The 26,011-nt window shown below is 42.2% G+C and overlaps 1 protein-coding gene across 3 annotated transcripts in view; it reads left to right on the forward strand.

The window, feature by feature from the left end:
• The window catches only part of ARHGAP42 (Rho GTPase activating protein 42), a 345,686-nt gene that overhangs the window by 201,023 nt on the left and 118,652 nt on the right, over nucleotides 1-26,011 (forward strand). For all 3 annotated transcript variants that reach the window (XM_053560437.1, XM_053560438.1, XM_053560439.1), the window contains one exon: nucleotides 6,707-6,778. In XM_053560437.1, the coding sequence (XP_053416412.1) occupies nucleotides 6,707-6,778 (72 nt within the window). The remainder of the gene's footprint in view (nucleotides 1-6,706; nucleotides 6,779-26,011) is intronic.

Consider the following 26,011-nt stretch of genomic DNA (forward strand, 5'->3'; position numbering starts at 1 on the left):
CTCTTGCTCTTTAAGTTCTTGTGCCTGTGGACTAAGGGTTACAGGACCAGAAGGGTGAGAAGGTTTAAGAGCAAAAAAGCGATGAAAGAAATGAGGACCGAGTGATAAGAAAAAAAAAAAAAAATGAAAAAAAGAAAAATAGAGAAAGGAGAGTGGTTGGGTGAAAGGAATATTGACAAAAAGAAGAGAGGCACAGAAAGAGGGAGACAGAGCAATATAGGTGTACAGTACGGTACTTTGATACAATCTTAAAAAAAAAAAAAAAACACCTTCTGGGGGTGCCAAGTGGGGTGGTTCCCTTGAGGTCAGCAGCTCTTTGCTAACCTGATCAGACACAGTACCCCACCTCCACCAAGTAGAGAGGAAAGACAAAAATGCTATAAATCAAACCAAAACAAGCAAACAGAAAACCTTATGGGATAAAATTGGCTGGAAAAACCAAATAATAGTGGTAGAAACACTAACAAAAATGAAGTTCTGATTATTGAAATAGGCAGCAATAGGAAATTATAATTAAACTAGAAAAATTGAGAAAGAAAAAGGATCTGTATGGAAAAGGTTGAACTTAAAAAACAAAACAACAATCTAGAACGTCAAAATAAACAAAAAAAACAACCAAACCAAAAAAAAAAAAAAACCAAACAAACAAACAAAAAAAAACACACACGCAACCAAAAACAAAGCAGTATGTATATGGAATTGAATATTGTCTGGGCAACACGTGGTCTTCTGGGGTATGAGATGTTAATCACAGTTCTGATACGACTGGAGGCTGCTAGTTTCTCGAACCCCAGCAGGTAGACACCCTAAATCTCTCTTCAGCCCACTTAAAAGGCACTTTGAACTTGTTCACTTACTGAGCAGAAGCTTTCTCAGGGAAGTGCTTGTTGCTGGAATCACTGCTGAAGTGGCTATCCACTTACCCTGTGTGTCAAAACTGGTCTCCCTCTGCCCCCGAGGGTTAGGGCTGCAAGGCGGCTCAGACCCCGCCCTTAGGCTACTTGGTCGCTGGGTTACCAGCTCCCACCCAATTCCAGCTCTGCGACCCTGAGGGCGGAGCTTGCCAGGGCAGATCGCTCACAATGTCTGCCTGTGACCCACCGCCAAACTCTATTAGCTCCGTCTGGCTCAGCGGCTCAGACTGGGGCCCTAGACAAAGGCCAAAGTTCTCCGCACTCCCGCTCAGGCTCTCCCCAAGGCAGTTCAGCTGAGTGCCAAGTCCAAAGACACCAAAACAGTTCACAGGTAAGGCCTTTCTGGTTTGCAGTCTCGCTGCTACTGAACTTACAGTTGCGGGCGGGTTTAGGCGGATTGAACACACGCGACCACTTGCCGGTTTTCCACTGTTTTAGTCCTCCTCTTGGGGTCCAGAAGTCTCTCGCTGACTCCCTGTATCCTCTCAGGGGTGTTGATAGGCAGATCCCACCAGCCAGAGATGCCTGGAGTCCTATATCCCCAGACTCATGGTGCCCAGATGCAAGGAAGCTGTTACTCGGCTGCCATCTTGCTCCACCCTCCATAATGTTATAATTTTATAATCAAGACATGATGCCCAAAGGAAAGAACCCCTCGACCCTGAAGGAAGAAGTTGTTGTACGTTGTCTGGTAAGCGGCAGCCGAGGAAGATGGTGAAACGTTCTGGCGTTTGCAGGACCACAGTTAGCAACATCCACACGTGTCAGCGTGAGCACCTGGAGCAAGTTGGTAAGGACAGCAGAGACCTGCAGTGGGAAAGAGGGAAAACGTTTCTCAGCGGAGTCAGTGAGGCCACATTAAGCTGGTTCAAACAAATGAGGACAGTTAACGCTGGAATCTCCAGGCTCATGATCCAAGAAGTTGCTAGAACAAAAAAAAAAAAAGGTCACACGGGAATATGGGGTGGCAGATTTCCAGGCATCAATCGTTAGCTCCATAAATTTAAACTGTGACACGAGATCTCCCAGAAAATATTGTTTGGTGAATCCAGTGAAATTCCAGTAGAAACTGTGAAACTGTGGAAGAGTTCACCGGAAAGTTCCCAGACTCCACCAGCAGCTTGGGACATGACAACATCTTTAAAAGTGCTGAGTGTGGACTGTTTTTCAAGGGGACGCCTAACAGGAGCCCGGCCATGAAGGGTGACAAATGGAAGAATGGTTCACCTTTCTGTTCGCACTGCCTCAGCTGGAGAGAAACTAACGCCATTGGTGATTGGTGAATTGGCACAGCTATGTCCATTCAAGAACCTGAAGCCCAAAGACCTTGCTGTCCCTTGGAGATAAAACAAATGCACCTGGATGGCTGGGGCCCTGTCTGAGGGGTGAGGGAAGGTGTGAACTGAGAAATGAAGGAATGGTACCCGTCCTGGTCACGAATCATCTCTCTAATGTCACAGTGAAATTTCTGCCTCCAAACATGACCTCAGAAATACTACCCCTTAACCAAGGCATCATCAAAACATTAAAAGGGGCGGCACTGGCCCCATATGCCGGAGGTGGCAGGTTCAAACCCAGCCCTGGCCAAAAACTGCAAAAAAAAAAACATTAAAAGGCACTGCTAAGCCAGTTCCTGCAGCTGGTCATTACTGGAACACCCACCTGTGGTCCTCCTGTGGGGGCAGCTTCATCCCTGCATCAGCTAACACTCGGGCTGCTATCCTCTGGATCAGTTCTGCATGGAGTAAAGTTCAGCCAGAAACAACACAGAAGTGCTTTAAGAAAGAGAGCATGATGTTTTGGCCCATCGGACGGTCCACCTCTCCTGGCAGAATTTAAAGGAGTAGATTTTATACTTTTTGTTGCAAAGGATGATGAGGTGGCAACTTGGTGTGAACCTGACCAAGAAGCAACTTTTCCAAGTGAGAGTGACGGAAGTACAGACCAGCGTAAAAGTGCATGAAGCAGCTGATGGCGTGGGAGAAGCAAGTGAGGACGACCCAGACATTGCAGAGACTCCAAGAGAAGAGGCTGTCGGGGATCTGATACTGCAGGTGAAGCGACTTGCTGTGGAGAAGTGCCCAGGTGGGCTGAGCGGTGTAGCCAGCGTTGAGAGGGTGCTCTACATACATTTGTGATAAGAATAAGGCCTCTAGAATAATAAGAATTACATTTGTAATAAGATGGCCTCTTCTCTCAGAAATAATGATTAAACCAGGAGAAAAGAGTCAATGTACTGATTTTGTACCATACTGTATGTTTTTATTGTGTTCTGATTATTCATGATTTCAAATGATACTCTTTAATAAAAGCTGTACAAGAAAGTATAGGACTTGTGTGTATCAGCGTGGCAGGCCTAGTTCCCTACGCTGACCACCTCTGCACGTTGACTAGTTTGTTTCAGTCCCTTAGATTTATAGAGGTTTGACTGTATTTTAAAAAACATATATCTACTTTGCTTTTAATGTTTGTAAAAAACCGTAACAGGTATAGGGACACAGACAGTGTTATCAGTTTTGGAGCTGAGATTCGAAGGAGGCTGATCTGTGTAACTTTTACATCACATTCTTAATACATTCCAGATGATCTTGGGGTGTTCAGCTCCATGACTCGTGATACTGACTTGAATCTCCATACTGTGAAGACCTTAGTGTAGTATTTGACAGTAACAAACACTTAGTGAATCATTTGTTATGTTCGTCACTCGAGTGGATATTTTTCTTCCCTTTCCTCATTTTTTTTGTTTAGTGCCTTCGCTGTTCTTTTATTCTTTCAGTTTCATGTTAAGAGGATGGTGGGGGGTTGGAGGAGAGGGAAAAACATGGAGGAAATTTCATAACCAAGGAAAAGTAAACCAAGAAATACAGAAGAAATGGAGATAGGACGTAATACTTCCCTCTGGTTTTTACTTTATTCCCAGGTCATACGAACATAGCAACCACAGAAGAGTTTTAGCAGAGACTTAAACCCTTAGAGATTGCGGGAGTGTCAAGGTCTTAGTGTATGAGATTGGCCCCTGAGTGTAATCATGTTTTATGTTTTCATTTTCCTAAAATTGTTGAATGAATACGTTTATGTTGGTGTGTGCCACACCTTCTGGGGACAAGACATGATTGCAAGAGGGACTTTACCTAACAAATGCAATCGGTGTAACCTGGCTTATTGTACCCTCAATGAATCCCCAACAATTAAAAAAAAAAAAAAAGAATACGTTTATGTATTTTTCTCTTCTTAAATAGTCTTTAACTTTCTGGAAGTTTTAGCCCATACCGTAAGTTTCTTCCTTCCCTGTAGATCTCAGCACTGTGTTTGGTGCATTATTTATTTATTTATTTATTTTGTAGAGACAGTGTCTTACTTTACTGCCCTCGGTAGAGTGCCGTGATGTCACAGGACTCACAGCAACCTCCAGCTCTTGCGCTTCCGCGATTCTCCTGCCTCAGCCTCCCGAGCAGCTGGGACTACAGGCGCCCGTCACAATGCCCGGCTATTTTTTGGTTGCAGTTTGGCCGGGGCTGGGTTTGAACCCGCCACCCTCGGCATATGGGGCTAGCGCCCTACTCACTGAGCCACAGGCGCCACCATGGTGCATTTTTATATTTATATACACATATATGCACAGATGCGTATATACATGTAAAAACACGCATATGTATATGTGTATATGCACACATATGTGTACATATATAAAATACCTAAGCATCGGATATGGGATCTCCAAGCCCACCTGTCTTTCGAGATTTCAGAGGAAAACACCTTCTCATAACTGCACTTGGATACAAAACGCAACATGTTGGATTCCAGTACAGAAGTGTATGAAGCAGATAAATTCAGAAAGAGATTTATAATCATATTATTTGGGAATCTTGAAAGCTGTCCCTTTTGAGCACTTATTCTACATATGGCCCTATGCTACGTGTTTTATATTCATTATTTCTCAAGTTCTTGGAACTCAGTTGTTAGGTAAGATTATCAGCTGATACTCAGAATGATTAAACAACGCCTTGTAAGCCACAAAGCCTGGTTGAAGCCCAGGGACTCTCGATTTTAAATGCTTGTGCACGTCGCCTCGTTCCGTCTCTTCATCGCTCTCTTCATCGCTTGGGGTTTCACCACTTGAGAAACACCCCAGGTTAAGTTCACTAACCTTAAATACATTCACTCACGATGGTGAAAGACTTAGTGCAGCTTTCCAACATAAACGTTCAATAAATGATACACCTCGCCTACTGCTGCTGTTACTCCGGTTGACGCTCACGATACTGTCTTTGCTATTATGGAAGCTGAACTGTAAAGGTTCATCCCGCTGTTATAGTACCTTTGGAGAATCTGGATCTGTGTGTGAGGGTGAGCGTGTGTGTGTACCTGTGAGTATCTGGGATTTCATGAGGGCAAAGGGGCTTTATAGAGTGAGAATTAAAAGGGAGCTACTTTGCCACGGATGCCGGTTGTCTCTGTCCAGTAGGACGTCTGCACAGTGAATCTGGAGGCATATCTGTCCGAACTCGCAAGTGGGAATTAGGTGATGGATGTTAGCGATAACCTGAAGCTGGCCCTCCACGTCTCTGAGGAGATTCTGAGTACCGATCTACCCTGCGTGTCTTCCCAGCACAGGATTTCAGGTCCTCTTTTTCAAGATCTGTCATCTCATTTTTCTGCAGATCTACAGGCTCGTAGAAGGCGGCGTCAACACTCACGTTCTTTTCTTTTACGTCCATTCTCTCTGTGCATTTTGGTTACAGAATTTAGGAAACAGAACTTGGCTAGAGACAAACCAGTTTTATGAAAACAAGTGAAAGTGAAACCCTTTTATTGAAATGTTTATATTGTGGTATAATTTCAAACTTAAAGGAAAGTTATATAAGAATGGTACCAGGAACTCTGACGTACCCTTTAGCCTCTTTTAATGTTGGGTAATCTGTTAAAAGTAGGCTTTTCTCTTTATTGTAGTATTTGCTAATTATGTAATAATCACGTTCAGTTATCATAGTGGCAGAACAAATTATCCATTTTGTTAACTGGCCCCCCTTTTTGTTTTCATGCTTTCTAGAGGTTGTTTTTAATCAAGGTTCCCTTTTAGTCCAGTGTTACCCATAGAAGTTTGTCTTATTCCTTCCAGGCCCTGGGAATAATTGCAAGGTACCTTGCAATTCCTTACGGTATTCTTACAGATCAATATGAAATGGTTTCTCCATTTTAAAGTTGAAGTAGATCCCAATTTGCAGTTGGGGATAAAATGTTTTTCATTAAAATGAAATCAAATACTATTTTAATAAGGTTAGAAATATTATGGGAACATTCAGGCAAATCTCAAGTGTGTGGAATCTAATTAAGTAGGAAAGAAAATGAGCCTTACTTTGCTCTTGCAGCTGTAGAATTCCAAGATTGTAGTGACAAAATGGGAGAGTTTTTATACATGGTTTAATTTTAAAATGATGCTTGAATTGGTTGCATTAAACCAGTGTAATTAAAGGTATTTGTAAATTTAATGTCTAATGTGCTGTTTCTTAGTTAAATCTTAGAAGCAGAGATTTAAATATTCAAGCTAAGGTTTCACAAAATTAAGTACTTGTTTTCATATTCACATTATTGTTAGAATGAAAGCAAATAATAGGAGAAAACAGCTTAATTGCAGAATAAGAAAAGTACATTAAGTAGCATGTAAATATTTTTATAGTAGCAAAGAAGACAAAAGCAATCTATGTTCAACTGATGGGATAAAAGAGCCCCTTCCCCAATATTGTTGGTGTGATATTATACAGAATTTAATATATGTGCATTTTTGTTTTCAGATTCAAAACGCTAATGATGTATTAATTGTGCCACTTGAGAAATTTCGAAAAGAACAGATAGGTGCAGCCAAGGTAAGTGTTAACATTTTATATTTAGATATTCTGATAAAGGTGACATAACTTTATTGTTAATGTTTTCGAAATTGGAATAACCTTTTAAAAAAATCTCTATGTCATTTGAACCTTTTTGCACAGAGCCTATTATAAAGACTGGAATTCTTTTAAATATTAAAGGTATTATTTCTTCTACTGAGAAAAAGTCAGCATATTATAATTGAGTCCCTCCCATCTTAGCAATTATAGGAACTTGTTTTAAAGAGTGGGTGAAAGTGGGTTTTATTCCTAACACACAAATAAATAAAAATTAGGTGCAAGGCATATTGAAAATTCAGGCAGTAATTATATAAAAACATTTTATTATTTCTTATTTTTAAAAATTTTTTTTATTATATCATAGCTGTGTACAGTAATGCATTTATGGGGTACAATGTGCTGATTTTATATACAATTTGAAATGCAACAAACTGGTTAACATAGCCTTCACCGCACTTTCTTATTTATAAAACATGTTTGCTGAAAGACTTTAGAAATGTTTGTCACAAAGCCTTTTATTAATTTTTAGTTCATTTGCGGACCAATTAAAATTTTCTAAACCTGATTGTCTGAAATTTGTTTGCATCTTCTTTCCTAAGTCCATCTTCTATGAACTGCTCAACATCCTGGGAGCTCATAAAACTTAGGTTTTCCAAAACAGAACTGAGCATCTCCCTTCCTCCCCTTCCTTTCTCTGGGTTTTCTACTTAGTCAATGACATGTCCAATCTATTCCTTTCCTCCTTACTTTTTGTCTGAAATATTTGAAATAGCTCACTAATTGATGTCTACAGCTATATTCTGATCTGTGAAGAAATTTTTACCTTTTTTTGTGTTTTTTTGGAGACAGTCTTACTGTGTCCCCCTCAGTTGAGTGCTGTGGCATCACAGCTCACAGCAACCTCAAACTCTTGGGTTTAAGCGATTCTCTTGCCTCAGCCTCCCAAGTAGCTGGGAGTACAGGTGCCCACCACAATGCCCGGCTATTTTTTAGTTGCAGTTGTCATTTAGCTGACCCCAGCCAGGTTCCAACCTGCCAGTCCCAGTGCATGTGGCCGGCGCCCTAACCACTGTGCTATGGGCACCAAGCCAATTTTTACCATTTTTGATAGCAACATTCTGCCTTGACAGTTTAATCCTGATAATGAGAGCTTCCCTCAACCTGGCCCCTTGCTACGTTTCCGAATTCTCCCCCACCCAGGCACAGTTCACCCACCTCTGTATGTACTTGACTTTGTCTATGGTTGCCCAGCTTTTTCCCTCTCCTTGGAGTATTTTTTATCCTTCACTGTTTGAGGTTCTGCCCACTTTCCATGGTTTACTTCATATCCCAGCATGAGAAAGAAATCTTCCCTCCTGTATTCATTCTCTTTCAGACCTGATATTTTTTCTTATAAGATCAAGAAGTCCAGGTATGTATTTCCTATAATAAGTTATCATAGTCTGCCTGAGTGAGAGTTTTATGCGCATTCATCCTCGAATGGTGGGCGGTGCCTGTGGCTCAGTGAGTAGGGTGCCGGCCCCATATGCCAAGGGTGGCGGGTTCAAACCCGGCCCCAGCCAAAAACTGAAAAAAAAAAAAAAAGAAAAACTAGCTGGGTCTTGTGGAGGGCACCTGTAGTCCCAGCTACTCAGGAGGCTGAGGCAGAAGGATCGCATGAGCCCAAGAGTTTGAGGTTACCGTGAGCTACGATGCCTGTCATACTGAGGGTGACAAAGTGAGACTTTGTCCCCCCCCCAAAAAAAAAAAAAAAAGAAAAGGAATACTATTCATTGAGTGCTACATGGCAGGGACGTGCACGGAGCATCTGTGATCTAATTAAATGTTCACAAACAACCCATGAGGTGAGCACTGGTGTTGTATGTGCCTAAAAAGTGAAGAAAACAGCTCGGCACCTGTGGCTCAAGCGGCTAAGGCGACAGCCACATATACCTGAGCTGGCGGGTTCAACTCTAGCCCTGGCCCACCAAACAACAATGATGGCTGCAACCAAAAAAAATAACCAGGCATTGTGGTGGGTGCCTGTGGTCCCAGCTACTTGGAAGGCGGAGGCAGGAGAATCGCTTGAGCCCAGGAGTTGGAGGTTGCTGTGAGCTGTGATGCCACAGCACTCTACCCAGGGCGACAGCTTGAGGCTCTGTCTCAGAAAAAAAAAAAAAAAAAGGGAAGAAAACGATGAGGTGGTCTGCACAGAGCTACGAAGAAGTGCAAACCTGAAATCAAGCCTTTTTACCTCAAAGCCTCAATTTATAATAATGTTTTACTTCATTAATGATATCTTTTGTACATCTGAATGAATGCTTTCTGGAAAGTTCTTTCCCTAGTTTGGGGGCATTCCACATTTTCTGACCATCTAAAGGGCTAAGTTTAATTCATGTGTGGATTATTGTTATCTGAAGGATTAGTTATAGTTGCGGTGGTGGGCGTAATAATACCCATCTTTGCTCTGTAAACATCTCAGCTGCTGGAGCCATCAGCCAGGAACACCCACTGGTGCACTGGGCCTGTGCCCGCCCCCGGGAGGTTAAATTTGTGATTAAATGAAGCCAAAGTCTTCAACATAAATATTATTGCACTTGGTTTTTTGGTGTGGTGATTCTGTGTATTTTATCTGCCAGTGTTCTTTCTAGTAAACTGTAAGCTGACAAGTAATCCTTGCTTAGGAAAGTGAATTAAAAACAGGCATCTTCTGAAATACATGTACTGATGTATAGGTCAATTTTCTTTTCTTTTGGTATCGTAGAATAAATGTACTTGAAGGTATTTATTTTTCCTATTGCTTTACTCCCTGTGTATTTAAGTATTTTCTTAATGGGCACATAAATATAATTCTGCAAGTGACAGTGCGGCTCTCCCCAATCCTTAGAGCAGAGATTTCCCACGAGCCTGTGTGCACTGATTAGCCAGCTGGAAGGCAGGGACATTAATGAAATGTAGAATCTTCCCCCGGATCAGTGACCTCTTCAGCTTGGTCTACACGAAGAACAGCAGAGTGGAAAACGCTGAGTCAAAGCAGCCCTTGCCTCCCAACCAGATGATACTATTTAACTGCAGCGGATAAAATCTGTGGACCACAGACATTTCCTGTGTAGCGTGTTCTAGGAAACTTTGAGACACCTGATACTTAGCTGTGGCAAGTGAGGCCCTTCGTGAGTTGCAGTTGTGGGAAGAAGCGTCCTGCATCTCTGAGAGGCATTAGGAGAGATGAATGATGAGGTTGTTGAACCCCAGGACAGAAGGAGTTGAGTCCTGCTTCCTTTGATAGCTGCAGAGTAGAGGGATTATCTATAAACAGTTGTCAGGAATGTATTTATTTAAAGGTTCTTAGTCTGATGGTGTATACAGAATGGAATGGTACTGAAGGCCAGGCATATGACACGTGTCAGAGGGTTGAATTGAATGTTTGGTGTCTATAGTTCATCTCCTGACACTGTGCTGGTTTAAATGCTAGAAAATGAGCAGAAAGTAGGTCTTTGGAACAATTAATGTCAGCTGGAGTTTCCACTGTGTGACTGTATATACACTACCATCATTACATAGCAGGATCAATCATAACCTTTTTGGGGATGCTTTTTTGTGTCCCTGACTGCATTGGAAATCTTGTTCCCAGGGGGAATTAATTGTAAGTCACGTCTGCACTTTTCCATACCAGTTGCTACATAGACTGGCAGCCTCTAAAATAGGATTTTTCAACTTTTTTTATGCTGCGGCCCCCTTGAACCTGTAGTTAAACTTCAGCGGCACACTAAAATTATGTTGATTAAAAAAAAAAGAGTAAAAAAGAATATACTTACTGTGCTTTGAACATCTTTCGAGAATAATTTAATCCATGATCTTTAAACATTTTCGTGGCACACCTAAAGCACCTTTCACGGCACACTGGTTAAGAATCACTGCTCTAAATACAGGTAGAGAGTTGCATTTGAGTTCCTAATCAAAGACATTACATTATGGAAAAATACATGTGTGTATAAACATAACACATGCCCAGGTATCACGTATGTTTAGAGACAGAACTGACCTTAAGGAGGCCCTGGGCTCATCCTCACATAGAGAAAAGACTGAGGAGTAAGTTGGTGGTGCAGTGAAGTCCAGAGCTCAACTGCTCAGGCCAGCATCTTTCAGCTCCTCCACGCTATACTTTAGAATACTCTGTGGGGTGGCGCCTATGGCTCAAAGGAGTAGGGTGCTGGCCCCATTTACTGGAGGCAGCAAGTTCAAATCCAGCCCCGCCAAAAACTGCAAAAAAAAAAAAAAAAATAGAATACTCTTTGTGAAATATTTTTTCTTTACCTTTAGCAAATAAAGGGTTTACGGTAAAATATATCTTCATTATAAAATTGTTTCAAATATGCCCAAAGTTGCCCTCTTTGAATCAAGCCTAGTTAACCTGTTTTCCTTGATTTTGAAATTGTCCTTGGTCCCTGCAGTCCCAGCACATACTAGACACTTGACACTGATTTGTGTCATTAGACACGAGAGGCTGCAGAGAGACGAGAGGCTGCAGAGAGACTGCCCATAAAAGTTAAAAGAATCATATTTACTACTATGAGAAGTGGTTTTCAAGATACTAGTTTTTATTTTGAATAAGACTTTAATGAAAGTTGTATGAACATTTTTCTGTACTTTTAAAATAGGCATAAACAATATAATGTAAGTCATCTTAAAATAGAAATTGATTTTCTTTATGTTGATTTCACATTGAAGACTGTAATGGGAACTGATAATTTTGATCCTTTTGTTCATGGTACGGTGTGGTTCTATATTTGAATATTTGTTTATTATTTTTAAACATGCCTTACACATTTAATTATTTTAGCATTAATATCCAAGATAATATCTACAGAGAATTGTCACAGTTAATTCCTATTACAACCTTAGACTTCCTTCATGTGAAAGTTGATTACAGTTAGGCCGGGCATGGTGGGCTCATGCCTATAATCCTATCACTCTGGGAGGCTGAGGCAGGCGGATTGCCTGAGCTCATGAGTTCAAGACCAGCCTGAGCTAGAGCAAGATCCCGTCTCTAAAAATAGCCAGATGTTGTGGTGGGCACCTGTAGTCCCAGCTACTCAGGAGACTGAGGCAAGAGAATGCCTTGAGCCCAAGAGTTTGAGGCTGCTGTGAGCTGTGACTCCATAGCACTCTACCAAGGGCAACAAAGTGAGACTCTCAAAAAAAAAAAAATTGACTACAGTTGAATTGGTTATCTCAATATATAGATGTCTTAGAGAATCTAGAAGGATTACAAATGCTTTCCGCAAGTCCAGCAAAGTTGCAAGACACAAAATCAGCATACAAAAATCAGTAGCTTTTCTCTATGGCACTAATAACTAGCTTTCTGAAAAGGTAATTAAGAATATAATCCCAGGTTCAAACTCAGCCCCAGCCAAAAACCACAAAAAAAAAAAAAAAAAAGAATATAATCCCAATTACAATAGCAACATAAAAATTAAATTCTTAGGTGTAAATTTAACCAAGGAAGTAAAAGACCCATATATAGGTGTACCTTGAAGATTTTGTGTGTTCAGTTACAGACCATTGCAATAAAGGGGGTATTGCAAAAAAATCAAGTCACAAAAATGGTTCGGATTCCCAGTGAATATAAAAGTTAACACTATACTGTGGTTTAGTAAGTATGCAATTGCATAATGTCTAAAAAAAAACAATATATATATATATATATTTTTTTTTTTTTGAGGCAGAGTCTCACTATGTTGCCCCAGAAGAGTGCTGTGGCATCATAGCTCACAGCAACCTCAAACACTTGGGCTTAAGTGATTCTCTTGTCTCAGCCTCCCAAGTAGCTGGGACTACAAGTGCCCGCCACAACGCCCGGCTATTTTTTTGTTGAAGTTGTCATTATTGTTTAGCTGGCCAGGGCCGGGTTCGAACCCACCAGCCTTGGTGTATATGGCCGGCACTGTAACCACTGCGCTACAGGTGCGACCCACAATATACGTGTCTTTATTAAAAAATGTCATTACAAAAAAACACTAACAATCATCTGGTGAGCAAGTCCTAAATTTTTTGCTGGTGGAGGATCTTGCTTCGGTGTTGATGTCTGCTGAAGGCTGGGGTGGCTGTGGCCATTTCCTAAAGTAAGATGACAATAAATTTTACCACATTGATGAACTTGTACTTTTGTGAAAGATTTCTCTGTATCATGCAAGACTGTTTGATAACATTTTACCCATAGTAGAACTTCCTTCAACATTCAAGTCATTCTTCTCAGACCCTGTCACTGCCTTTTCAACCAAGTTTATAAAATACTCTAAATCTCTTGTTATAGCAACAGTGTTCGCAGCATCCAAGTGTAGATTACATTCCAAGAAACCATTTTCTTTTCTCATCCATAGGAGCCAACTCCTAAGTGATAAAAGTTTTATCATGAGATTGCAACAATTCAGTCACCTGCCCTACTTCTATTTCTCCTGGTATTTCTAGCACACACGGCTTTAAGCCCCTCGACGTCATCCATGAGGGCTGGAATCAGCTTCTTCCAAACTTCTATTGATGTTGATATTTGACCTGTCCCGTGAATTGTCAATGTTTATATCTAGGATAGTAAATTCTTTCCAGAAGGTTTTCAGTTTAATTTGACTGGATCCATCGGAGGAGTCACTATTTATGGCAACTAAAGCCTTATGGACACGTGTTTCTTTAATCATAAGGCTTGAAGGTCAGAATTAATCCTTGGTCCATGAGCTGCAGAATGGATACTGTGTTAGCAGGCGTGAAAATATTAATCTTACACATCTCCAGCAGTACTCTTGGGTGACCAGGTGCCTTGTCGATGAGTGGTAATCTTTTGAAATAAATTTTATTTTCCTTCTTCTTTTTTTTTTTTTTTTGAGACAGAGCCTCAAGCCATCACCCTGGGTAGAGTGCAATGGCATCACAGCTCACAGCAACCTCAAACTCCTGGGCTCAAGCAATTCTCCTGCCTCTCCCTCCCTAGTAGCTGGGAGTATAGGTGCCTACCACAATGCCCGGCTATTTTTTGTTTGTTTTAGTTGCAGCTGTCATTTTTGTTTAGTGGGCCTGAACTGGATTCAGACCCCCCAGCTCAGGTGTATCTGGCTGGCGCCTTAGCCACTTGAGCCACAGGCACCGAGCCTTTTTTTTTTTTTTTTTTTTTCCAGATACAGAGAGTCTTACTTTATTGCCCTTGGTAGAGTGCTGTGGCATCACAGCTCACAGCAACCTCCAACTCCTGGGCTTAGGCGATTCTTTTGCCTCAGCCTTCCGAGTAGCCGGGACTACAGGCGCCCACCACAACACCTGGCTATTTTTTTTGCAGTTTGGCCGGGGCTGGGATCAAACCCGCCATCCTCAGTATATGGAGCCAGCGCCCTACCCACTGAGCTACAGCTGCCACCAAATTTATTTTTATTTTATTTTATTTATTTTTTTTTTAGACAGAACCTCAAGCTGTCCCCCTGGGTAGAGTGCTGTGGCATCACAGCTCACAGCAACCTCCAACTGCTGGGCTCAAGCAATTGGTCTGCCTCTGCCTCCCAAGTAGCTGGGACTACAGGTGCCCGCCACAATGCCCGACTATTTTTTGGTTGCAGCCGTCATTGTTGTTTGGCGGCCCAGGCTGGATTTGAACCCGCCAGCTCAGGTGTATGTGGCTGACACCTTAGCTGTTCCTTCTTGTTTTTATTAAAAGAAACAGGTCTCACTCTGTCGCCCTGGATTTACTGCAGTGGTGCGATCATAGTTCACTGTGGCCTCCAACCCCTGGGCTCAAGCAGTCTTCCTGCTTCAGCCTCCCTCAAGTGGCTGGGACTATAGGCATCTTTTCCCCTAATTAGTATGTCTTAATAGTGGGCGTAAAATACTCATAAACCATCCCACAAACAGATATGTGCTATCGCCCAGGACTTGTGGTTCTCTGTGTACAGCGCAAGAGGAGTAGATTTAATGTGATTTTTAAGGGCGTTAGGATTTTGGGAAAGGAAAGTGAGGATTGGCTTCAACTTAAAGTCACCGAGTGCATTAGACTTGAATAAGAGAGTTCTTTAAAGCTTTGAAGCCAGATGTCGGCTTCTCTCTGCCTGTGAAGTCCTAGAGGGCATCATCTTCTGACAGAAAGATATTTTGTGTATTATTGAAAATCTGTTGTTTAGTATAGTCGCCCTCGTCAGTGAGGCTGGCCAGATTTTCTGGGTACGTTGCTGCAACTTCACATTAAGCACTTGTGGCTTCACCTTAAACTTTTCACGTCATGGAAACCGCTTCTTTCCTTACACCTCGTGAACCAGACTCTGCGAGGTTGGAACTTTCCTTTTGCAGCCTCCTCACATCTCTCCGCCGTCCCTGAATTGAGGGGTATTAGGGCTTTCTGTGGATTAGGCTTTGGCTTTGGAGAATGTGGTGGTTTTCTCTCCAGACTGCTCACATTTTCTCCACATCAGCAATAGTCTGTTTTGCTTTCTTTTTTTCTTTTCTTCCCCCCCCCCCTTTTTTTTCTTCTTTAAAACTTTCTGGCTACAGGTTTGTTCAACACTAAATAATCCCATCCAGGTTTACTGGGGTGGCTGACCATGTTCATGATTGTATCTGCCTCTAAACCAGATCTCGGTTACTAACGCAGCCCCCACCCCTGCCTTCTTGTTGGAACCTGGGGCACACAGCGTTCCTCTGTCGGCTTCCCCTCTTGTAAGCCTTGTGGCTGTGACGCAGGGCGGCAGGTATGATCACAGGAGGCTGGTGGAGGTGGTCATGGAGATGCTGGATACCTGGGTTGGGAAGGTACCAATGGAAACATCTATAGGTAAACTGTTCTTTCACCCATCCTTGATACTTCAGAGGTTGCATGGCCTTTACCATTTCAAGGTCGAGCACATTCTTGTTTGCCAGCCCTAGGTGCTGAGGCATATGAGTATCCTTTTGGTCTCACTCTGTCCTTAAAAGGGAGTTCATCTGGGTATGGTGGCTCATGCCTGTAGTCCCAACAACTCAGGAAGCTGAAGCAGGAGGGTCCGTGAATCCTGCAGTGAGCTGTGACACGCCACTGCACTGCAGCCTGAGCAGCAGAGCCAGACCTTGTCTCTTAAAAAAAATGGAGTTCGTAACCTGGCTTATTGTACCCTCAATGAATCCCCAACAATAAAAAAAAAAAAAAAAACTTGCAGAAAAAAACAAAAACAAAACAAACAAAAAAAAAAATGGAGTTCAGCAGGCGCCTCTGGTCCCAGCTACTCGGGAGGCTGAGGCAAGAGAATTGCCTAAGCCCAAGAGCTGGAGGTTGCTGTGAGCTGTGACGCCACTGCACTCTACTGAGGGCGACAACATAAGACTCTGTCTCTTTAAAAAAAAAAAATGGCGTTCAGAACCCGTGATCTGCTGCTTCTTGGGTTTCAGCGTTTTGGCAGCTGTGAGTCTAGAGGCTGTTTTGCTTTCTTTTCATTCCGCGTGGTCCCTGCGGTAGCTCACCTTGTCCCCTTTACAGGCTTTTCTTTTGCACCCAGAGCTTGGCTCACCATTTGGTGTCGAGGGCCTAGCTCTCGGCCTGTCTTAGCTTTAAAAAGGTCTTCCTCCCTAAGCTTACTCCTTTCCAGCTTTTGCCACAAGGTAAGCGAAGTGACTCTTTCACTTGAGCACTTAGAGGCCTTTGTAGGGTTACTCGTTGGCTTAATTTCAATATTGTTGTGTCTGTGACAATAGGGAAGCCATGGAGAGGGAGCAGAATGGGGCGGTCAGTTGGTGAAGTGATCTGAACACATGTGTAGTTTATCAGTTACGTGCTGGGTCTTAGGTGGGTGTGGTTTGTGGCACCCAAAACAATTACAATAATAACATCAAAGACCACTGATCACTGTAACAGACAGAGCAATAATGAAAAAGTTTGAAATATTGCAAGGATTACCGAAAGGTGTCAGAGCCCTGACGTCAACACACGTTGGAAAAATGGTGCAGGTACTCTGTTCTAATACAGGGCTGACGTAGACCTTCCATTGATAGAAAATGCAAAATCTGAGAGTACAGTGAAGTAAAGTGAGGTAAAGTGAGGCGTGCCCGGAGTTGTCATTTCCTTTATCATAACTTCTGTTGATGAGACCTGTTGTGTACATTGAGTTGCAGGATTCCATAATTTTTGATATTTGATTTTTTTCACAATAATAATAGTTACCCTTAATAATAGTTAGCCAAATATTGATCTGAGCACTTTATTTGTAAACTCCTTTAATCCTCACATCCTTCATATGAGATAAGAAAACTGTTCAACTCGTTTTATAGATAAGGAAGTTGAAGTGCAGAGAAGTGAAGCAAATGGACTGTGGTAGTCTACTAGTAAGGAGAAGAGTCACACTTTAAAAAGAAACGAGACAAAGCGTATAGAGTTCTTTAATAGCACTAGCATATTTGGTGTGCAAAAATATTAATTCATTTTCTTTATTCTCAAGGAAGGAAAATTGGCCAGCGAGCTTATTTGGAGAGCAGGACGATGTCTTATAATATTTAACAAGTTCTATATGGCTTTTCATTTTGAAGCCAAAATCTGGCATTTACTAGAAGTGTAAATTTGGCCAAATTAGTTACTTTTCCTAAGCCTTAGTTTTTCCATCTGAAAAATGGAGAAAATAATAAAAATGTCTTCACAGGACTGACATAGCCTAATTTAGACATTTAATATAACTTACTTAGCCTAATTTCTTCCACATAGTAAGTACTAAGGTGTTCATTGCCTTTATTTAGTAAGTACCAGTAATTATTGGTACAATAGACTTTCTTTTTTTTTTTTTTTTTTTTTAGAGACAGAGTTTGACTATTGCCCTCGGTAGAGTGCTGTGGCGTCACATCTCACAGCAACCTCCAGCTCCTGGGCTTAGGCGATTCTCTTCCCTCAGCCTCCCAAGTAGCTGGCGCTATAGGCTCCCGCCACAACGCCTGGCTATTTTTTATTGCAGTTTGGCCTGGGCCGGGTTCGAACCCCCCCCACCCTCAGTATATGGGGCCTGCACCCTACTCACTGAGCCATAGGCGCCACCCAAGTACTATAGACTTTGCATCAGTGTCCCCAGAGTGTCATTGTGCACACACACTTGTGTGCCTGGTTTTGTTCTGCGGGCAGAGACAAATCTGTTTTGATGATTGCATGTTGACAGAACGTAGTTCCCAGGGTATATGACTTATCAATAGTGCTGTATAATGTATGGTGCGCCATTACACACAACGGTCAGGTAACTGACCTGAGATCGCAGAAAGATGAAGTGGTATTGCCAGGGGATCTAGAGGGGAGCGTGTGCTGTAGGTGGGACTCAGATTCAGCCATCTTGACACTGTGTTACACCTGCCTCCCTCATGGGAACGTAATACCACCCCGCCTTTTTTTAAGTTCACAGTCAGTGTGCTTTTCCATCTTGAGAACATTCTTGTGAGGTTTCAGCCCTGAGTTGACCCTGTTACCAAAACAAATCCAGTGACATCCCCTGGAGACAATGAGTCAGCAATAGCTGTCTCTGCATTTATCGAGTATCAATTCAGCTTTCTACATACTGAGGTATCATGTTTTTATGGCAGTCATGAAAAAAGCCGAGCCTCCTATGGAGTTAGAATTCCGGATGGGAACGTAACTCAGAAGCCATTGTGCTAAACAATTTTCAATTCAAATTATATATATCTATATAAAATAGTATATCACCATGTGCTAAATGTCTGTTAAACACCCATGTATAGATTATTATAGCTTTATTAAGGGCCCACTATGTGCTTAGATAGGAAAATAAGCTCTTAAGATTTGATTACACAGATACTCAAACTGTAGATAAAGTTACCCTCATGAAGCCTAAAGAAATGTTAAATTTCTCCACAAATTAAATTGTGTTTTTACTAGAGATCCTTATGCCATGTTTTTAGGTCACATATGTAATCTTTTTAAAGTATATAATGCCATTTATAAGTGCTATCCATAAATACTGATGGAGTATGCAGGGCAGTGGAGCCTCATTAATGTTGGCGCTGAAATCTACACTGAGATTCCCTGCGTGAAATCTTGTGATACAGGAAGATCGTTTTCCTTCTCCGGTGAGCCCTTTTGAGTGAGAAATCAAGCCTTGTTTTCTTGTCATGACATCTTCTCTGCAGCAAATCCCATTACATATAGAAAATCCAGTGGAGGGGAAACCCCAAGTAACTCCTGAAAGCTTTCCAGGTGTCTTTACTTTAGTGGGAACAACAAGGAGATGTTGAGAAGTTCCCCTGGGAACATCTCCACAGGGCATATTTCCCTATGTACTTTGTATCTCCTATAAATGACTGGGTGGTTTGCTCGGTTTAAAAGCTGCTACTTTTATTTGTTTCCTCTGCTACCGTTTCCTAGCTTCCCTGCTGCAGACTTTGCTACCAGACAGTGTAATCTAAATATTTCATGGTCCCTACCATGGCCCTGAGTTGTACACATTACTATAATATTTTTACTTGTAACCTCTTTGCTCAAGGCCACTGACGTTCCAGTAGTCCTTGAAGTGGTTTGGAAGTTATGTTATTCCTTTTTTTCAAAATTAAATGGCTAGAAGTATTCTGAAATACTTAGGAGACTTCACGTACACTTCTGTGGAAAACTCAAGCAAGAACTCAGTAAATTGGGAATATCCTATTTCACACTTACAGTATAGAGGTCAAAGTAAATTCTAGATTAAAAACAGGAGGGAACAGGTGTGTTCTGAGGGTCCATGATTTGATGTCAACCACAGAGCTCTGATAAAGTGACAGCCATCAGTGAGTTAATGTGTGTTTAATTCTATGCTTTAATTGTTGGTGGTTTGTTGAGAAAACACACAGATATCTAAGTTTATTATTAAGGTGACCTAGGAAAGAAGCAGACAGAAGGTAAAGGATCTTCCAAATTATTTTCATAGAATACTTTAATTTGTATACCTTGCAATCTCCTCTTTAGAGCTATCGTGACTGAATTATGCCCGCATTCGAATTTTATTTTTTGTTTTATTTGTTTATTTATTTTTGAAACAGCTCCTCTTTGGAGCTATTGTGACTAAATTACATCTGCATTTGAATTTTATTTTTTGTTTTATTTGTTTGTTAATTTCTGAGACAGCGTCTCACTCTGTCGCTCTGGCTGGTGTGCTATGGCATCACAACTCACAGCAACCTCAAACTCCTGGGCTCAGATGATCCTCTTGCCTCAGCCTTCTGAGTAGCTGGGACTACAAGCATCTGCTACAACACTTGGCTAGTTTTTTTATTTTCAGTAGAGTCAGAGTATCCCAAGAGGGAGACTCAGGCTGGTCTCAAAATCCTGAGAGGTGATTCACCCACCTCGGCCTCCCAGAGTGCTGGGATTACAGGCGTGAGGCACCACGCCCAGCCCAGCATTTGAATTTTAGCAGTGTTTCATTGGACTGTCCTTACCTACATTCTAAGTGTATCAAATTAGTATTAAAACTTTAAAAGATACATGGAAGTAACTGGAAACCCTCTAATGACTATGAACCAGTGAGGTAGATATTTAGCCTGTTAAAGATTTTAAAATTCTGAATCTCAGACTGTTGCCCCTACACAATTAATTAAAACCTTTTATTACATCGGAAATATATAAAATTTTCATATTTTGTTCACCAGCACAATGTATTGAGCACTCCTATGTGAAAAGTGCCAGGATCAGAATCCATCTGGAAGTGTCAGTGTTTGCTGATTTGCTGTTAGGTTCAGTTATTTATTTATTTATTTTTTTTGTAGAGACAGAGTCTCACTTTATCGCCCTCGGTAGAGTGCCGTGGTGTCACACGGCTCACAGCAACCTCCAACTCCTGGGCTGAAGCGATTCTCTTGCCTCAGCCTCCCGAGTAGCTGGGACTACAGGCGCCCGCCACAACGCCCAGCTAGTTTTTGATTTGCAGTTCAGCCGGGGCCGGGTTTGAACCCGCCACCCTCGGTATATGGGGCCAGCACCTTACTGACTGAGCCACAGGCGCCGCCCAGGTTCAGTTATTTTTAAGATGATACTGTTTCAATTTGGTGAACTCCTGTTCTCTGTACACAGCTTGTATTTTTCCAGGTTCCTATTAAAATTTAGGAATCAGAACTAGATGTGGCACCCCTGAGAGTGTCTGGTTACCATAGCATTGCAAAACAAAAGAAAACAAAAACGCCTCGTGTTGATATCGACCGGTACGATTATTTCCCTGTCATTGTCCGTGTCAGCTTATTTATTGGGATGAAAACTATCTCAGCAGCCTTGGGGTGCACCTCTTTGATCCTATACCTGCCTAGTAGATTTTTTTGGTGAGTTTTTTGTTTGTTTTTTCTTTACTCTGTTTTAGTTTCCTTATTCCAAAGTAATGAGATCTTTGGGTACCTAGTTTTGATCACCTCCTATAGCAGTTCTCAACCTGGGGGGGTTGAATGCCCCTTTCACAGCAGTCGCCTAAATACATCCTGCATATCAGATATTTACATTACGATTCATTAACAGTAGCAAAATTACAGTTATGGAGTAGCAACGAAAATAATTTTATGGTTGGGGGTCACCACAAAGTGAGGAACTGTATTAAAGGGTCGCGGCATCAGGAAGGTTGAGAACCACTGATCTAATACATGGACAGGCCGCCTTCTTCCCCATCCTTTCCCAGTTTGAGTCATTAAAATTCGTGTTAGCATGCTGTCATCTCATGCTGATCCCTGATACAAACATATACCACCCATTCCGTTGGTCGGTGTGGATCTGCTTTGTGCCAGGCACATGGCTCAGCCTCATGGAACATACCATACAGCAGAAGAGGCTCCCGAGAAACAAGTGACGTGATGGGACCCTTCAGTGATACACCTCAACTGTGCCACAGTATCTTTCAAGCACAGTGGGAGGAACAGTTCAGTCTGGCTTATCCAGAGGTGGTGGCAAAAGCTCCCATGAAGTTTTGCCATCCACCAACTGCGATCTAAAAACTGGAAATATTCCCATCAGCACAACAGAAAATGGCATCCAAAGCAAAAGAGAAGACTGGGAAGAGAAGAGACATGTTGTTGTAAAAACTTGTGATGTGGCCCAAAAGCTCAATATAGACTGGTGTAATGTGCAATTAGAGCTGCTGCTTTTAGCCTTTTTTTTTTTTTGGACATGACTCAGTGGGCAGGGCACCGGCCCCATATACCAAAGTTGGCGGGTTCAAACCGAGCCCCGGCCAAACTGCAACAAAAAAATAGCCGGGCGTTGTGGCAGGCGCCTGTAGTCCCAGCTACTCGGGAGGCTGAGGCAAGAGAATCGCCTAAGCCCAGGAGTTGGAGGTTGCTGTGAGCTGTGACGCTACAGCACTTTACTGAGGGTGATAAAGTGAGACTCTGTCTCTACAAAAAAAAAAAAGAAAGAAAAAAGAAATGTATTGACATTTAGTGAGCAATTATGCTAGCATGCTGTGTCCCCGTGGGGTATATCTTCCGATTTTTCTATTGTATCCTCCTCTAATATAGTTCATTAAAACAAATGCTGTCTGTAACCCATCAGACTGACTGTCCTACCCACCCGCGTGTCATATAACCTAGGTCGTGAGGAGATATAAGGCCGGAGCCCAGCCTCTGCGTATAAGTGGAAGATAAAGGTGCAATTGGAAGAAGGGCCGGAGGTAGCCAGCTGGGGTTGAACGATGGAGAATTTTGTGCTACACCAAACTTTTTCTTTAATAGTAATCATTGTAACAATGGTCAGATAGAATAGATGTGTGTATGTGCTGCCGAAGCGAGCACTGGATATAATAGATATGGACCACATATGTAAGAGAATGTTCTAGGCAACTCCATATATTTATTTATTTAATCTTTACAATGATCCCATGAAGTAGGGCCTATTATTTTTATCCTATTCTTATAATTAGTAAAATGAGCCACAGAAAGAATAATATAATTTGTTTCGGGTTAGATGGCAAATAAGTAACAGAGCAGGGATGGAACCTGGGCAATTTGGCTTGAAGGCATATGCCCAACCACGACACTATACTCGTGAAGGCCGTCCAGCGTTGAATCTGCATTTCATGAAGACAGTTTTTGAGCAGGGTGAAAGCTGGAGTTTAGAAACCAGCCTCTGGCCTGTAATTCACCAATATTTACATTAGAAATGTTCGTGGTTGTCATACTTGCTTTAACAGACTATACCAGAGACTTGGGAAGTTCAGCCCGTGGCACTGGCTGCCAGTGAGCGCTTTCCTGCTGTGTCATAACAGAAATAAAAGCAGCCGGGACCATGGATTGACGTACAAATGCCTGCAAGAGGGGGCTTCCCATATTCCAGGGAAAGCCCTGAGCATCCTCTGCTGTGGCCTTTTATTGAAGCATTATGCAACAGGTGTGGGGCCCGCCCAAGAGCTATGTGCTTAATGATCACTACATGCTCTTCCTCCTGGGCTTGACCCCCACCTTGCTGCACCTTGAACGTCCAATGTATAACACCTGCTTGCTAACGAGTGACCTGATATTTTTTGTTTTCTTTTTTTGGTTTTTGGCCAGGGCTAGGTTTGAACCCGCCACCTCCAGCATATGGGACCAGCACTCTACTTCTTGAGCCACAGGCGCCGCCCATGAGTGACCTGATCTTAACTCATTAACACCTGCAGCTGCTTGAGGGCTTGTCTCTGGGCAGCCAAACATCTCCATGCCGGCTAGAGATTGTCCCCTTCCCGGTGCCTCCCTTAAGAGCCCGTGACCGGGGCGGCGCCTGTGGCTCAAAGCTGTAGGGCGCCGGCCCCATATACCGGAGGTGGTGGGTTCAAACCCAGCCCCGGCCAAAAAAAAAAAAAAGAGCCGGTGACCGCTTGCACGGTCTCCTACAGATCCCCAGAGGAGCTGAGACACAGGAGACAGGGGGTGCCCCTCTTTGGTGGCATCTTTTTAACGGTGCCCACTTGCCTGCTCAGAACAAGTTTCTCAGTAAAGAATCCAGCTATCTCCCTTCTTTTTTTCACCTCAGCATGCGTTTCCTATCCTGTAAAGGTGACATTTGTTTCCTATTCTGTTGTGGAGATGTTTATTTCTGCCTTTTGAGGCAGGGTTGATAAGCTGTAGGCCAAATCCAGCCTGTTGTCTGTTTTGTTTTTTTTATTATTTATTTATGTTTTTATTAAATCCTAGCTATGTACAGTAATGCAATCATGAGGTACACTGTGCTGGTTTTATATACAGTTTGAAATATTTTCATCAAACTGGTTAACATAGCCTTCATGGCATTTTTTTTTTTTTTTTTTTTTTTTTTGTAGAGACAGAGTCTCACTGTACGGCCCTCGGGTAGAGTGCTATGGAGTCACACGGCTCACAGCAACCTCTAACTCTTGGGCTTACGCGATTCTCTTGCCTCAGCCTCCCGAGCAGCTGGGACTACAGGTGCCCGCCACAACACCCGGCTATTTTTTTGTTGCAGTTTGGCTGGGGCTGGGTTTGAACCCGCCACCCTCGGTATATGGGGCTGGCGCCCTACTCACTGAGCCACAGGTGCCGCCCCCTTCATGGCATTTTTTTAGTTATTGTGTTCAGACTTTCACATTCTACATTTAGTAAGTTTCACCTGTACCCTTCTAAGATGCACCATAGGTGTGGTCCCACCAATCACCCTCCCTCCACTGTTGTCTGTTTTTGTGTGGCCCATGAACTGTGAATGAATGTTTTTTATATTTTTAAATATTTTAAAAAGACTAAGAGTCATATATTGTGACAAGTGGAAGTCATGTAAGAATCTGATTTCCCTATTCATAGATAATGTTGTTTTGGGACACAGTGTTGCCCATTTGTTTGTGTGATTTCCGTGGTTGCTTTCCTGTGCCGCCAGCAGCAGAGTTGGGTTACTGTGCAGGGGAGCATGTGGCTTACAAAGCATACAGATTTACCCTATGACCCCTTACAATTCCTGGTGTAAGGCCTGAACACACAGTTTTCTCTCTGCAGAACACCTCTCTGGTATAGACTCATGGGCTTCATGACTAGGCTCCCAGTGCTGGAAAAATCACAGAATTTATAAGATAAATTTGGGTCCAAATAAGATTAATGGCTGAAAGTCATATTCATAACACAAATGCCAAAATTTTTCATTTCAAATATATTTATTTGTATGGAAATCTTTTATATCTGAAGCAAAATGTACATTCTCAGTTGAGGGCCATGGTTTGGCACGCAGAAATTTAGGGGGAAAAAAAAGATAGATTCTTTTTACCTCAGAAGTGGAATGCATTTAACTATCTCTGAAATATTTAAGAGAAGGTCAAGTAAAAACCGCTTTACAGTCACAGGCTTCTAACTTCTAACTATGGTGGACAACCTGCTCCCAGTAATGCCATTTTAAATAAGAATGCTGTAAGTCTCCTTACACATTTATCCGTGCTTTGTCCATGTGCACTATTTCCATGCTATACAAAAAAACAACTAATTAAAAAGGGGAAAAATCATGTTGTTTCTTTGGATTGTGCAGGGAAGTTGAGCCATTTGCTAGTCCCCATCATTGAAACTCGTGGATTGGTTTGTACAGACTCCGCCCTAGAGCAAACAGCGTGTTTGCCGCAGAACAAATAAGGGGAGAGAACAGAAGTCAGGTCTGCCATGTTTATTCACAGTAGTGAACAGTTCTCACTGGTCTCGTTGACCGGTTTTGCTTGATACAGCTTCTTCCCATCCAGTATTGTAGAGTTGATTTTACGTCTTTCTCTTCTGTATCCAGTCAAGTCGTCATCTGAACCCAGCCTTCGTGCTCTCCAGAGACCAGCTGCCCATGTTTGCATGGAGAGCCTGGTGATTTACTGACTGAGCTGGACAGATGACCTCTACAATTACTGTAGAAACCCAGTGAGAAGTGAAGTGAGCTCACTGTACAAAGATTTTGGGCATTGAAAAAGCTTCCTTATTTGGTAAATGTGGTTAACTGGTCCCAGCTGGTAATGCTGGTGAGCTCATTATGAGATGTGTTGTCTCTCAAAGCCAAATGCTTGTATTTTTTTTTTTTTATCCATTAGAATTAGAGTGTTGAATAGTGTTCACTTTTTTCTTGATGTTCTGTGGACTAAAATTAGAAATAGTAGAGTTCCATTTTGAATATTAATGCTCAAATATTAATATTTAAATAATCTTAAAATTTTAAAATTTTCCTCTATATCTTTTCTGGTCTCCTATGATGTTCACCTTACTTAGACTTTGGGGAATTTGTTTTTTTTTTTTTCTTCTTCACAGTTTTTGGCCAGGGCTGGGTTTGAACCCCCCACCTCTGACATATGGGGT

This window comes from Nycticebus coucang, chromosome 14 (genome assembly GCF_027406575.1).
Source record: "Nycticebus coucang isolate mNycCou1 chromosome 14, mNycCou1.pri, whole genome shotgun sequence".
Classification (NCBI taxonomy): Eukaryota; Metazoa; Chordata; class Mammalia; order Primates; family Lorisidae; genus Nycticebus; species Nycticebus coucang.